General features: G+C 42.7%; 1 protein-coding gene and 2 long non-coding RNA genes across 4 annotated transcripts; 2 read left to right on the top strand and 1 right to left on the bottom strand.

Annotated features, from left to right (window-relative positions):
• Window positions 1–3,060: 3,060 nt before the first annotated feature.
• On the bottom strand, window positions 3,061–11,279 carry YOD1 (YOD1 deubiquitinase). Of its 2 annotated transcripts, XM_077902315.1 has the most exons (3): window positions 11,167–11,279; window positions 10,234–10,393; window positions 3,061–8,873 (listed from the first exon to the last, which is right to left on the bottom strand). In XM_077902315.1, exons 1-3 carry the CDS (start codon window positions 11,173–11,175, stop codon window positions 8,170–8,172), a joined length of 873 nt encoding a protein of 290 aa, XP_077758441.1. In that variant the 5' UTR covers window positions 11,176–11,279; the 3' UTR covers window positions 3,061–8,169. The 2 variants fall into 2 exon arrangements, with proteins under 2 accessions (XP_077758441.1, XP_077758439.1); XM_077902313.1 differs by having other exon boundaries at window positions 10,234–11,246.
• Window positions 8,080–9,921, top strand: LOC144316421 (uncharacterized). The gene is made up of 3 exons (XR_013382380.1): window positions 8,080–8,917; window positions 9,660–9,707; window positions 9,801–9,921. It is a non-coding gene; the product is annotated as an uncharacterized LOC144316421 (long non-coding RNA).
• On the top strand, window positions 10,137–11,554 carry LOC144316420 (uncharacterized). Its single transcript, XR_013382379.1, has 2 exons — window positions 10,137–11,232; window positions 11,346–11,554. It is a non-coding gene; the product is annotated as an uncharacterized LOC144316420 (long non-coding RNA).
• Window positions 11,555–12,840: the final 1,286 nt, after the last annotated feature.

Genomic DNA, 12,840 nt, shown 5'->3' with positions numbered 1-12,840 from the left:
TTCAGTTAAAGATAAATTGACTTTAGCCAATTCTGACTAAATCCAAGATCATTTTCTCAGTCTTCATTGTTATAGGTTAAGAGTAAAATAAGGCTGGATCTAATAGGGTCACTTTGACAGAAGATCAACGTAATTCAGAATCTGTTCTGTGGTTTTGTTGGTTTAAAATCTTGGTTTTATCAGTTTACTCCATTAATATTCAAACTCCAAGAGAAGTAATTCAAGGCAAAACAATTTTTTTTAAAGATTTTATTTATTTATTTATGACAGACACAGAGAAAGAGAGAGAGAGAGAGAGAGAGGCAGACACATAGACACTCCCTCCCCATGCAGGGAGCCCGATGCAGGACTCAATCCCAGGACTCCAGGATCATGGCCTGAGCCGAAGGCAGGTGCTAAATCGCTGAGCCACCCAGGGATCCCCAAGGCAACACAATTCCTAAGAGAAAAACTTATCAATTCCAATGCAAAAGGGTTAAGTCACAGTTGAAAGAAGTTTGGAAGTCTAATAGGTAGAATGTCCCATGGGCAATTAGGGGATGAATAATTTCATGAAATACTCATATAAGACTCTAAAAAATTTTTCTCATTCCATAAGGGACACAATTTCTACTGATTTCAATATAAATATCTAACAGAATTGAAATGAATTGTGCTAGAAATATTCATGGTTACTTGAGAAAAATGCTTCTTCCTTCTGGACTTTTTAAAATAAACACTGACAAATTCTTACTACCCTCCCCCCATTGATGACAGAAAATTAATATTGTTAAATCATTTACTTCATACCTGATATTTCCAAGTTATTTCTCCTCCTCCTTCTTTTTTTAAATACCAATTTTATGGTAGCTGTTTCTTTTCTTTACTTTTTTTTTTTAAGATTTATTTATTTATTCGTGATAGACATAGAGAGAGAAAGGCAGAGACACAGGAGGAGGGAGAAGCACGTTCCATGCCGGGAACCTAACGTGGGACTCGATCCCAGGACTCCAGGATCGTGCCCTGGGCCAAAGGCAGGTGCTAAACCGCTGAGCCACCCAGGGATCCCCTGTGGTAGCTGTTTCTTGATTGTCATGTGAAAGGTGTTGCTGAGGACTTTCATATCCTGTAACATTGGACTAGGTAATTCAAATAAACCTTCTTGCTGAAGTAGTGGGGGGCTAAAACTATAGTGAAGAATTTGAAGAAATGCCAGGCTTGGAAAGGATAAGGATAGGTGTGGGGCCCCAACATTTGGGACCACTTTTCCTCTGAAGACATTTCTCTATTCCAGAATGGGTGACTGAGACCCTGAGTGGTGCTTCTGACAGCTTTACATAAGCAGGGAATCAGGGATTGGAGTCTGGAATCCCACCAATGCATAGGATCTAGTGAACCATCTTTGCTGTAGGTTGGGAACTCAAAAGAGCTGGAAGAGTGAGCATGAACTCTTTCAACACTAGCTGGATTGGACTTATTGTTGTGGTGATGTCTACATACACTGAGCCAATTAAGGGATTATCAGGAATAATTTTGCCCAAATCTTGTACTTAACATCAGCATCCATTGACTTTGAGCCGAGTAAGCTTCCAACTTCAAAATCATAGCTTTTAACCTACTTCAATTATTCAGTTGTAGGGTTTTAGAACATGACCACTTAAGTCACTGTGACACCTGCTCTGATGTCTGAAGATTCACTAATGAAGTCCATCTATTTGAATACAAAGAAATGCCATCAAGTAAGATCAGAAAACTCTTCTTGGTGTACAGAAGGAATTTTAGAGGACAGAAAGGCAGAGAAGCAGCTGAGAGAGGCTGTCACAGAAGCAGAAAAAGGACTTGTTTTGTTTGTTCCTCACAAATTCTTGACTTTTTTTTTTCCCCCTTTAACTCACATATAGGGAAACCTTAAGTTTAGTAAGCTTTAGGGAAGTATGTTCATGATACCCTGGCACTTGATTCCATCAGATAAATACCCTCAAAATCTATAAACACAACAGAGACAAAGGCAGTCCACATTAGAACACATTTTTTTAAATAGGAAAAGTAAGATGCCTACTTTTTTCTTGAACCTCTCATTTTTAGTCTTCGAGATAAAATAAGCATAGTATATACTACTGCTCAGTATGTAAGTCCTGCTTTGCAGCCTCTGCTGGATTACTAAGTAAGAGCACAAGTCACTCCCTTCGAAACACTGATGGGACAGGAAAGAGGAAAAAACAAAACAAAGAAAAATGGGTTTTCCTCTAGTGGAGACGTTCTTTTTGTAAGTGATCTATTTATTTCATAACTAGCTCTGGAAACAAAATTTTCAAGATGTCAGGGACCTTATGACTTGTAGCTCTTTTTCTCACAATGCAGGAGGCCATTTCATAATACTTGAATTTCAATGTGAAAGCATCCTTTTCTATTTGCATTAGGTTTTAATAAAAGGTAGATTTTATTTTGCAATACTCACCCCTTATTGGTCTGAGTTCTTTCCTCTAGAGCCTTAGGGAATAAATCTACTTCATCTTTCACATGTTTCCCAGAATGTGAAGATGTTACATCGACCTGAGACCTCTTCTCTCCTCCAGTTCCTTCAGCTATCATGACAATTGTGGTCAGACAAGTTGGAGGGAAAAGAGCTATAGTCTTGGCTCTTTAGTTTTTCATTGTCTTACATGTAAAACCTTTATTCAAACCCCCAATGCAATATGACTAAAGCAGTGTACATTAACACTATTGCTTCCTTTTTTCTGGTTTAACTATCAAAATGCAACCGCTTCTGCAGCCTACGTCACATCACCCTGTTGGGATAGAATTAGAGTTAAAATATAAGTGCTATTTCTTCATCGAATCAACTACAGGAAATTTGGAGTCAAGGAAGGAAAATTTCAAATGTCCTGTGGTGTCAAAAAGAAACATTTTCATTTCTTCGGTCAAAGTCATTTAATATTCCATCTACAGAGTGAGATTTGGCAGATGTTGACACCCTAGTCAAAGCAGTGGCCTATTAGCTTTTGGTGATAAATATGTAACCTGAGTGTGGTGGCTGTTCACTGGCCCTCTGTCCTCACCCCAAAATACGCTCAGACAACAGTATTTTCACTTCATTTATTCCTTCAAAACAAGTCACTTCATACAGCATTTGGTATTTAAAATCACAGACCTCATAAATAAAATCAATTCATCTTAATGACAATGGCAAAATCACATAAGAGTTGTACAAAATGAAGTAAGACATCTCCCAGGTAGCAGCAGTGCATTAACTTTGAAAAAAAAAATGCTGGCAAGTAGACAAAAGAACATTTTTAAAACAAGAAAACACTGTCTATCTTAATAAAGAAAAATATGCCAAGAAACAGAACTTCCTTCTGTTCTGCCCTTCCCAACTACTTTTACAAGTCATGTTCTAAGCTCTAAATTTGACAATCTGGGGTTTCCTTCTTGCTTCAGGAATCTCCACCTCTACTACATCAGTACAGGAAATAGAGGACTATTGTCATTCTCTATTCCTTTTGACAAACTTACACATATTTATTTTGCACTTTAAGCTGAATTCAATACTTTAAAGGGAAAAACTACTCTTTGCTATGGAAATTATATTTCCTGTAAACAGCTTGAGTCATGAATGGCACCAAGGTGGACTGGAAACCTGACAAGAATTAGGTGCCCTGGTCCTTTTAAGTAATTCATGGACTACAACTTACTGCATATCCTATACCAGCTCTAAAATCAGGCTCATGTAATCTTCGTAGAAATTCTAAAACTTTCTTAGGTTAACCTGTTACCTACAACTTAGCCAAATCCTATTTTCACATCCATAAGCGCCTTGATGTGGGTATTTTTAAAAGACAAGTATAAAAAGGCATCATAGCAAAATGCTTCTTTTTGTGGTTTATACATTAATGACAAGCTTCTCAGTTATGGCCCTGCTACATTCTATGCCAAGAAAAGGGTGAGGAGGGTTAGGAGGACACAAAGGCATTGCTTGAAAAATTTTTTGAAAACTATTATTCATGACTAGGGAATGTATCCATTTGAGGATCTCTTCTGGAGAGATGTATCCATTTGAAGATCTTTCTGTTTATCCCCTTTCCTCTTTAAACTTTTTAAAAGAGTAATCTCCTTTAAATTCATATGGACCAAGACCTAAATCAGCACCCCACAACTCAGTATCAATGTAACAATTTCTTCAAAGCCAAATATTCAAAGCACTGTAAACAAAATGTCAGCTGATTTTCAGAAAAGAAAAAAATAATAATAAAACCCTTTCCCCAAATCAGGCAAGTTTTTTTGTCTAAGTTGAATTAGATGTGTTGAAATATTATAACTCTTAGTAAGAGAACATTGTTAGCTAATGAACTAGCTTATTCAAAATCAAGTGTTGCACTTTAGACTTAAAAATGATACTTTTAAGGCTAAAAAATCAGCTCCCTTAAAATAAGTTTGCTTAGAAATAAATGAAGAGTTTTAAGAATTTAGTCTTTTCCAAGTTGGTATAGCCAACCTTGTGCTATAAGAACAAATTTGAATACTGCACTGCACAATGAATGATAAAGAACAATCACATTACAGAAACAGGTAATTTTTGAATGCTAGGGCACAGAGCATGCTCCTAAGTTACTGAAATCAAGTTCCACTGTAATCAAAACACCAGAATGTTGTACCACTGGATACGCTATACACTGATGGCAATTATTGATTAAGAAGAGCTGATTGTTAGCAGGTCAAGAATTATTTTTTAATGCCTTTAACAAGATCCCTAGAGAGGGCTAACATGTAAACTTTTACTTCATATTTTTTTAAAGTGCTGCAAATAATAACAAATGTGTGTCTCAACACATGAAAGAACATAAATCTTAATATATGAAAGTTTTTGGAAGGCCACCTAATCCATAAAGAAAACAATTATTCTGCTAATTTTACATACTCCTCATTCTAACTTTTTCAAAAAAGACATAGAAAAAACTATGTTTAGCTAGGGCAACTTGCAACATATGTTTTAATGCCTACACAGGATAAGAAGAATATGCTAGATAAGCAAGTTAGGCGTGGGCACTTAGGGGCATTTATAGTGAAATAACACATTAATGCGTTCCTGACTATGACTCTGCTGGGGCTTGAACTTTATGGAATAATCAACTGGCATGATTATATTAGTTTTTGCCAATAGGGTCAAGCTGACCAGCAGCCAAACTTTCAAGGGTACCCCTTGACTATGCTAATTTTCATTAATGCGAAATAATCAAGAAATCAACTAGGAATGATTAACTAAGAATGTACCACACTGATGGCCTTATATGGCTATCACATCACAAAATTCCCAGGGATATTAATTTTAACCTCTGAAAACATTCTACCTAGAAGTGCATCTTCACTGCCATATACCAAATCTCTAAATCCAAAGAAGAGTTAAGGGAAAGAAAAAATAAAAGAGGAGTGGGGGACAGGAAAGTGTAATTTTCCTTCACTCAGCCACTAATGTAAACTATCCTTATTTGAATTAAAAAAATATTCTGGTATGGCACTCAAAAACGGAATAAATAGGGAGAAAGGTTTCATTCTGCTCAAGTGCAAATTTAAGAAAAAGTTTTGGATCCTGCTGCAAGTACTAAATCCATAGGCTTTCAAAATTCTGAAGATTAGAATATACACACATTAATAAACTAATTTCAAGAGTTTCATAAGTGCAATTAAAAAAAATCTTTAGATTCTGTGAGGTTTATAAGCTTGAGTTTTAGAAAGAGCACAAGTTTAGGTTTTTTAATCCGCAGGAACTAAATCACATTGCCTGCAAATAATGCATCATCTTGGATTTTCCATGATCAGAACATTCAAGTCCTAGTGCTGAATTTCAGCAACTGATTAATTTAGAACTCATTACTGAGAGCCATTTGACTATCAGTGTCCAGTTGGTGAACGGACATCCTAGATAACAGGTAAAATTGAGTATGATCCCCGGAATATCTGACACTTGCTATAAAAGGAGAAGCTTAAATACGCAAACAAAAACACTTAAAATGTAAATGTTTACTTTTATAAAATACCATGTTCTATTTCTATTTGTTAAATTAATCCAATGTAGATAAAATATACTCAATTTTAAAGTGACAGAAATTTATGTTGGAAAACAGATCAATACATGCCTGGTACATTATAAATTACCCAATAAATATTTGTTGCATGAACAAACTTCTCTAAATTCCAGTAAACAAATGTCAAGTTTGGCTCCTGAAGTACCTAAAGACAGAAAGGCAAGCTTTATGAATAATGATGTGTAAAGCTCAATTTGATGTATGTTACCCCGTGGTATACTCTTAACTTCTAGTTTTAAGTGTAATTATTTTCGGGGGAGGGGTGGGGTGGGGTAGAATAAGGGATAGAAAAATCTTTAGACCAAGAAGACAGCCAGGTACAAAGAGATTTTCAAACACACTCATTTGTACATATTATGATTGCCAAACGTTATCGCAAGTTCACAAGTGCTATTTTTAAGGCTCAGTAAAATAGAAAATTAAACACTTTTAAGTTACACCGATCGGTAACTTATATCTCAAGCAGCTATTCACAAAATAGGTACTCAAGAAATGTCACCTAATGATTTCAAGCATACTTTGGGAATTCTTCCTTAAAGGAACTTGTTCACTGAATTGTTCACATGCTCCTTAATTTTATATGGCCACCTCCACCACGTGAAAGTGCTAAAAGTAAATCTCAATTTTAAAACATTTGCCAAGAAGATATGCTGAAAGAGCCAGAAGTGCTTTAAAGTATACCATTGGTTTTGTAAGTGAGATACTTCATCAAAAAATGAGACCAAGATAACAAAACTTCACAACACTAAGCCTCTTCACATTCTGTGAGATAATACATAACAAATTATAATTTAGCATCCCTGATCTTCAGAAGAATTACGAAAAGAGGTAGAAAACTTTTATCTGGAAGATCTCATGGTGGAGCTAATTTTAGAGGATGTGTCTTGCAGGTTAGCCCACCAAGCAAATGACTACACGTCTATTATTAGGAAGAAGCAGAATTCCAAAAGAGCTGTTAAATAAGGCAAGGATTTAAAAACTGTCGTTATTTTGGAAGTGAAATAAATTCATTCAACATTATTATCCCAACTACTTTAAAACTCTCCGAAAGTCAAAGATTGTAGATGAGCAAAGTGCTAATTTGCAGAAACATTAAATTACTCAAAAGAACATCAGTGGCCAGATAAGGCTGGCATGAAAAAAGGATACTGTTTAGGTAAGCCAAAGATCTCACAAAAACCAAGTCAGAGCACAGCATTATCACTTTAGATGAAGACTTGTTTTTTAGGAGTTGGAGAAAAAGCTGAGAAAAGTTAATCCCTCCAGACAACTCTTTATGTAAAAAAGCAAAAACCAAGCACTCAAATTTCAAGAAACTTCAATTAAAAAATAAATACCCTGCTTAATTTAAAATTTTTATCCAACGTGACAAACATCAATAAATGAGTTGTGTTAAAACACGAGGCCGACGGTCTTTTAAAGCTTTAGTAAGCTGCTCAGGCACCTTTTCCCTCATACATTCTGCTTTTATACACTAGAAATCCTAAATTGGGCACTATCAGTTCCTTAGGTAATATTCTTAAGGAACGCACTCATCCCTGTAAAAATTGCTTGCAATGTACTTATAACTGGTTAAGTACACATTTATAAAGTCTACCAAATTGCAATATAAAATCGGTTTTGACAATTCTGAGTGTCTTCATTTGAGGAATCAATTCATAATTTAGAAACAATATTAACTCAGGCAGAGTTTTTAAAAGGATTCAATTACGGAGACACTGTGGTTTATGTCCAGTGGCCTCATGTGAGGCCTTCCGCATTACTCAAAATACGAAGTTGTTTTCTTCTAACAGGTTAATGCTGCTGGGTGCCAGTTTACGGTACTAAGATTCAACTCCTCAGGTTACTGTCGGTAGGTAGCAAGGACCACCGCTTCTGTCACCCCAGCAGAGAAAGGGCATGGATGTATCACCACTGTAGACACACACCTGTAAACTTGCACACTAATTTTAATCTTAACAAGGAATTTCAGTGTCTTAGTGGTTTTAAGTTAAAAAGATGGTTCAAGCATTGTGTCCTTTGTTCTTTAAGGGTTACAAATAGCTTATTGGAAAACCCAGAGCCTTCTGGATCTGTGAGGTAGTAGGCGGCAATCCTCATCATGCATAGATCACACTTCTCCAAAGTTGGTATGGCCTGTCTCCTTGGCATGGTCCCTTGCTTCTGCTTGTCCAGTTAATCCCTTCTGACATACCATGCACCTCAGGGTGAAGCGGTTTACATCAGTAAACTGTCTCTTTCTTCTGGCTTCATCTGCTAATTCCAGTGCTTGTACAAGAACAATATCATCATTAGAGGAGAAAATGGTCAGAGGCGGGGTGTCTGGGTCAGGGAAGTTCCGCTGAAGCGGATCATAGTGAATGCCATCATAAATAAGCAGGACCCTTTTGGTGTATCCTGCATCTTCCCCAAAACGGTCAATTCTTACTGTCTGTGTATCCACTACACAGATTTCACATTGATAAAACTTAGACAGAATTGATATCTCAATAGCTCCTCCCCAGGTGTCATCCCTTTTGATCCAGTCACAGTACTCTTGATTCGTCTTTCCCAGTATTGCCTCGCTATAGAAGTCTGGATCGCTTGCTACGATTTGTGCTATGAGGCGTCTCATCTCAGGGGCGCAAGCAGGATTCAACACTCCTCCTTCCACGACATAGTACACACTGGTAAAGAGGCAAGAGTTGTCTGCTGGGACCACAGTTCTGCTAAGCACGGGCAAAGGTTCCCTGACGTAACTGGGAGCACCATGTTTTGTGAATGTAGGCGACTTTTTGGGCCTGGTTTGGTCTTCTTCCACGATCAGCATGTCGCCTGTTGGAAAATAAAACAAATCCAGAACTGCAGAGAAATCGCAGGTGAGACGGGTTGTTCACTAGCCAAGTGTGCAAATTACACGCAGGAGGAGCTGAAGTAGGAAGAGCCTGGGTGACTAGGGACAGAGAGCACGGCTCTGCAAACAAGCAGGCCAGGGACACTTGGGGTCCGCTCCATCTCCATAAAGATGAAAACAGAACAAAGAGAGAAACACTGGGGGCTGCGTTCCAGTTGAGGGAAGGAGCCCCTGGTTTTACGCTTTCGTATCGGCTTTAAAAAGACCTCTCCGACAACACAATTTCCTTACAGCTTCCTCTGCATCCTAAGAGCACAAGTCTTCCCAAAAAATGTGTTTACCCCAGACTAGACCACTGGGGGGGGGGGGGGTCCTCGTTCTTCTCTGAAAGTTAACATCCCTACCATGGGTGGCGGGGGAGGGGGGGGTGATTGTTTACAAGGATCCTCCAGACAACAGCTGAGAAGCCTTCAATGACCCATGCTGCTAGTCAGGTTTTAGTGATGGACAGAAACAACTGCTACGGTTTCGGATTTGAAAGGGCCTCCCGTGGACGTGTCAAAAGCATACGCCCAACTGAGCGTACCTGTGCAGCTACGTATATACGAACGTGACGGCAAAAACCAACCAGGGCAGCAAAAGTGAAAAGTCTCCTGCAGCCTTGGGTCCTGCTAAGCTTCCTTCAGGGACAGAGGGGGAAAGAGCTACCGGGACAGGAAATAGACCTCATTTTATTTTATTAACTTATTATTATTATTATTTTTCAGACTTTTGTGGACACAGAAGGAAAACAAAAGGAATGAGATGTTTTCGAGGTAGGCTAGAAAGCTGAGGGGGCGGGGGTGGACTATGAGGCTCTGGGTTGTCCTATGGGTTGGGCTCACCCTCTCTCCTTCAACCCTATACAGAGTGGAGGAGTTGCCAGCCCCGGCCCCCGTCAGAGTCCTCTGCTCTTCAATTGATCCTTAGCCCCGTCCTCACCCCCCCATCCTTACCCCCCGCTCCTCACCCCCCATCCTTAGCCCTGCTCCTCACCCCCCATCCTTACCCCCCGCTCCTCACCCCTCCATCCTTAGCCCTGCTCCTCACCCCCCTTTCCTCATCCCCCTTTCCTCAGCCCCGTCCTCACCCCCCATCCTCAGCTCCGGTCCTCACCCCCCCCCATCCTCAGCCCCGTCCTCACCCTCACTCCCCCTCCTCACCCCCCCTCCGCGATCCTCGCCCCCCGCCCCCGCCTGGCCCGCAGTCCTCCCGCCTCTGCAGACCAGGATCTCTGTCCCCCCCGCACGCCTCTCTCCGTCCTCCCAGGGCTCTCCCCGGCCCCAGGCTCGCCCCCCTCACCGGACTGGATGGGCAGATCCCCTAGAACGGTGTCCTCGTCGCTGAGATCCAGGCCCTCGGGCGGGTACCCCACGAGGATCCGCTGACAGCCCGGCGCGATCCCGGTGATGGCGGCAATCTGGCCCTGGAGCTCCCGCACTCGGGTCCGGCTGGACAAGCCCTGCAACACATGGGTGCCATCCTTGGCCTTGCAGCGGAGCCGCCACATCGTGTGGGTGCAGCTCCGGGCAGCGGCGCGGCCAGCCCGGGTCCCGGCAGCAGGTGGGCAGACGCCGCCGGGGCAACCAGCCGCCCGGGGGACTCCAAAATGGCCACCCTTGGCCGGGCCAGACATCGCGAGAAACCGCCGGGGGCTGCAGTTCTCGCGAGGGTTGGCTGCGGCTCGGGCCTCAGCCCTTTAAGAAGCGCGAACTCTCTTAAAGTGACAAGTCCCTCGGTGCCGCCGACCGCGCGCGAGCCCGAGGATGAAGACTTCGCTGTATACAGGCCAGGTGGCCTTGCTCCCTGTAGAGCGAGTGAGGTGCCCTCTTGCCTTGGCGGCATATATGCTCCAGGAAAGAGGGCGGAGGGAGGGGATCCTGAGTCGGGCACCTCGGCATGTGACCTTGCACTTGGTGAGGTCGGAAACTATTAAAGTGTGTGGCTTGCAAACGACACCTGGAGAGATCCGAGTCATGGTTCAGGACGCAGACGAATGCCAAGAATGGTCAGTGAGTCAGGGACAATCTGACGCTCGTGAGCGGGCCCGCGGCTGCAGCAAACTTTGACTCATCGAGGCCGAGGGAGCCGGACGGCCGGCCCCGCCACCTGCAGGGCGCTGGGACTTGCACCCGTGCCCCGGCCACCCCAGAGAGCGCCCGAGGTCGGCACCTGCGCCCGGGGCACTTGCTCCCTGGGGTGGTGGCCCTAAGAGCAGGAGCGAAGAGGACCGACCTGTGTCATCCGGACTCCAGGCCGTCCTGGGGTCGCGGCCAGGGAGGGGCCTCCACGGCCGCTCGGGTACCCCGAGTCCTCCCCGCATCGGGAGGCGGCGGGGTGGGGGTGGGGGTGGGGGGGCAGGACCCTTGGCTGTCACGGCCACGCGATAATGCAGGACGCGGTCACCTTTCCAGCGCTGCGCCCCCAGCACCGAGGACCGCGCCCCACGAATAAGCGCTCAGCGAACGCCTGCTGGACGGATGGAGGCGGCCGCGGCGCGCTGCGGAGGAGGCAGCCGCGGAGCCCCCGAAGAGGAGATCCTGCCTGAGCTCTTTTTGAAGGATGTTTAATCCCCAGGTGAAGGAGGAATAAACACCTCTGAATTCCTTCCTTTTCCAAGTAATCCATAGTCTTTATTTACTTACTTATTCATTCATTCATTTTTGCCTCTCTGAATTTCTTTCTTTTCCAAGAAATCCAGTCTTTATTTATTTATTTATTTATTTTTGCCTCTGAATTTCTTTCTTTTCCAAGAAATCCATAGTATTTATTTATTTTGGCCTCTCTGGATTTCTTTCTCAAGAAATCCATAGTCCTTATTTATTTATTTTTGCCTCCCTGAATTTCTTTCTTTTCCAAGAAATCCATAGTCCTTACTTATTCACTCATTCATTCATTCATTTTTGCCTCTGAATTTCTTTTCCAAGAAATCCCTAGTCTTTTTTTTTTTTTTAATTTATTTATTTATGATAGTCACAGAGAGAGAGAGAGGCAGAGAGAGAAGCAGGCTCCATGCACCGGGAGCCCGACGTGGGATTCGATCCCGGGTCTCCAGGATCGCGCCCTGGGCCAAAGGCAGGCGCCAAACCGCTGCGCCACCCAGGGATCCCCCTAGTCTTTATTTATTTATGTATTATTTATTTTTGCCTCTGAATTTTTCTTTTCCAAGAAATCCATAGTCCTTATTTATTCACTCATTCATTCATTTTTGCCTCTCTGAATTTCTTTCTTTTCCAAGAAATCCATAGTCCATCTTTATTTTTGCCTCTCTGAATTTCTTTCTTTTCCAAGAAATCCATAGTATTTATTTATTTATATATTTATTTATTTTGGCCTCTCTGGATTTCTTTCCCAAGAAATCCATAGTCCTTATTTATTTATTTATTTATTTATTTCTGCCTCCCTGAATTTCTTTCTTTTCCAAGAAATCCATAGTCCTTACCTATTTATGCATGCAGGCACGCACGCACGCAGGGCATCCGGGATCCGAAGCAGCACACCTGCCTACCCTGGGGTTTGGGTTTATCAACAGAATCCAACGTCATCAGAAAAGGCCTGGGGGCAGCTGAAAAGTGCACGCGAAATTCGCAAACTCCCCTCTCTACCCTACAAGCCCCCCCCCCCCCGCCTCTAAGTTTTATGAAAGCTTTTTGCCTTTTTGGACACCTCTCGTGATCCGGTGTCTTAACGTTTGTTTCTGCCGAAGCGGTTTCCCATCTGGTGCTCGGAGGCGGCCGGCGCCGGGGGGCCGCGGGGAGGGGGGCAGAGGACCCGCGGACCGCCCGGGAGGCTCCTGCGGGGGCAACCAGAGTGGCCTCGGGGTCCGGCCTACGAGGGCACGCACGCGCCCCACGGCGCCGTCGGCTCAAGCACCTTCCCGAGTCTACGTTGCAGTCCACGGGCGTCCCG

Source organism: Canis aureus, chromosome 6 (assembly GCF_053574225.1).
Source record: "Canis aureus isolate CA01 chromosome 6, VMU_Caureus_v.1.0, whole genome shotgun sequence".
Lineage (NCBI taxonomy): Eukaryota > Metazoa > Chordata > Mammalia > Carnivora > Canidae > Canis > Canis aureus.
Note: the sequence above shows the minus strand (reverse complement) of the source record. Positions and strands in the feature narration are given on the sequence as shown.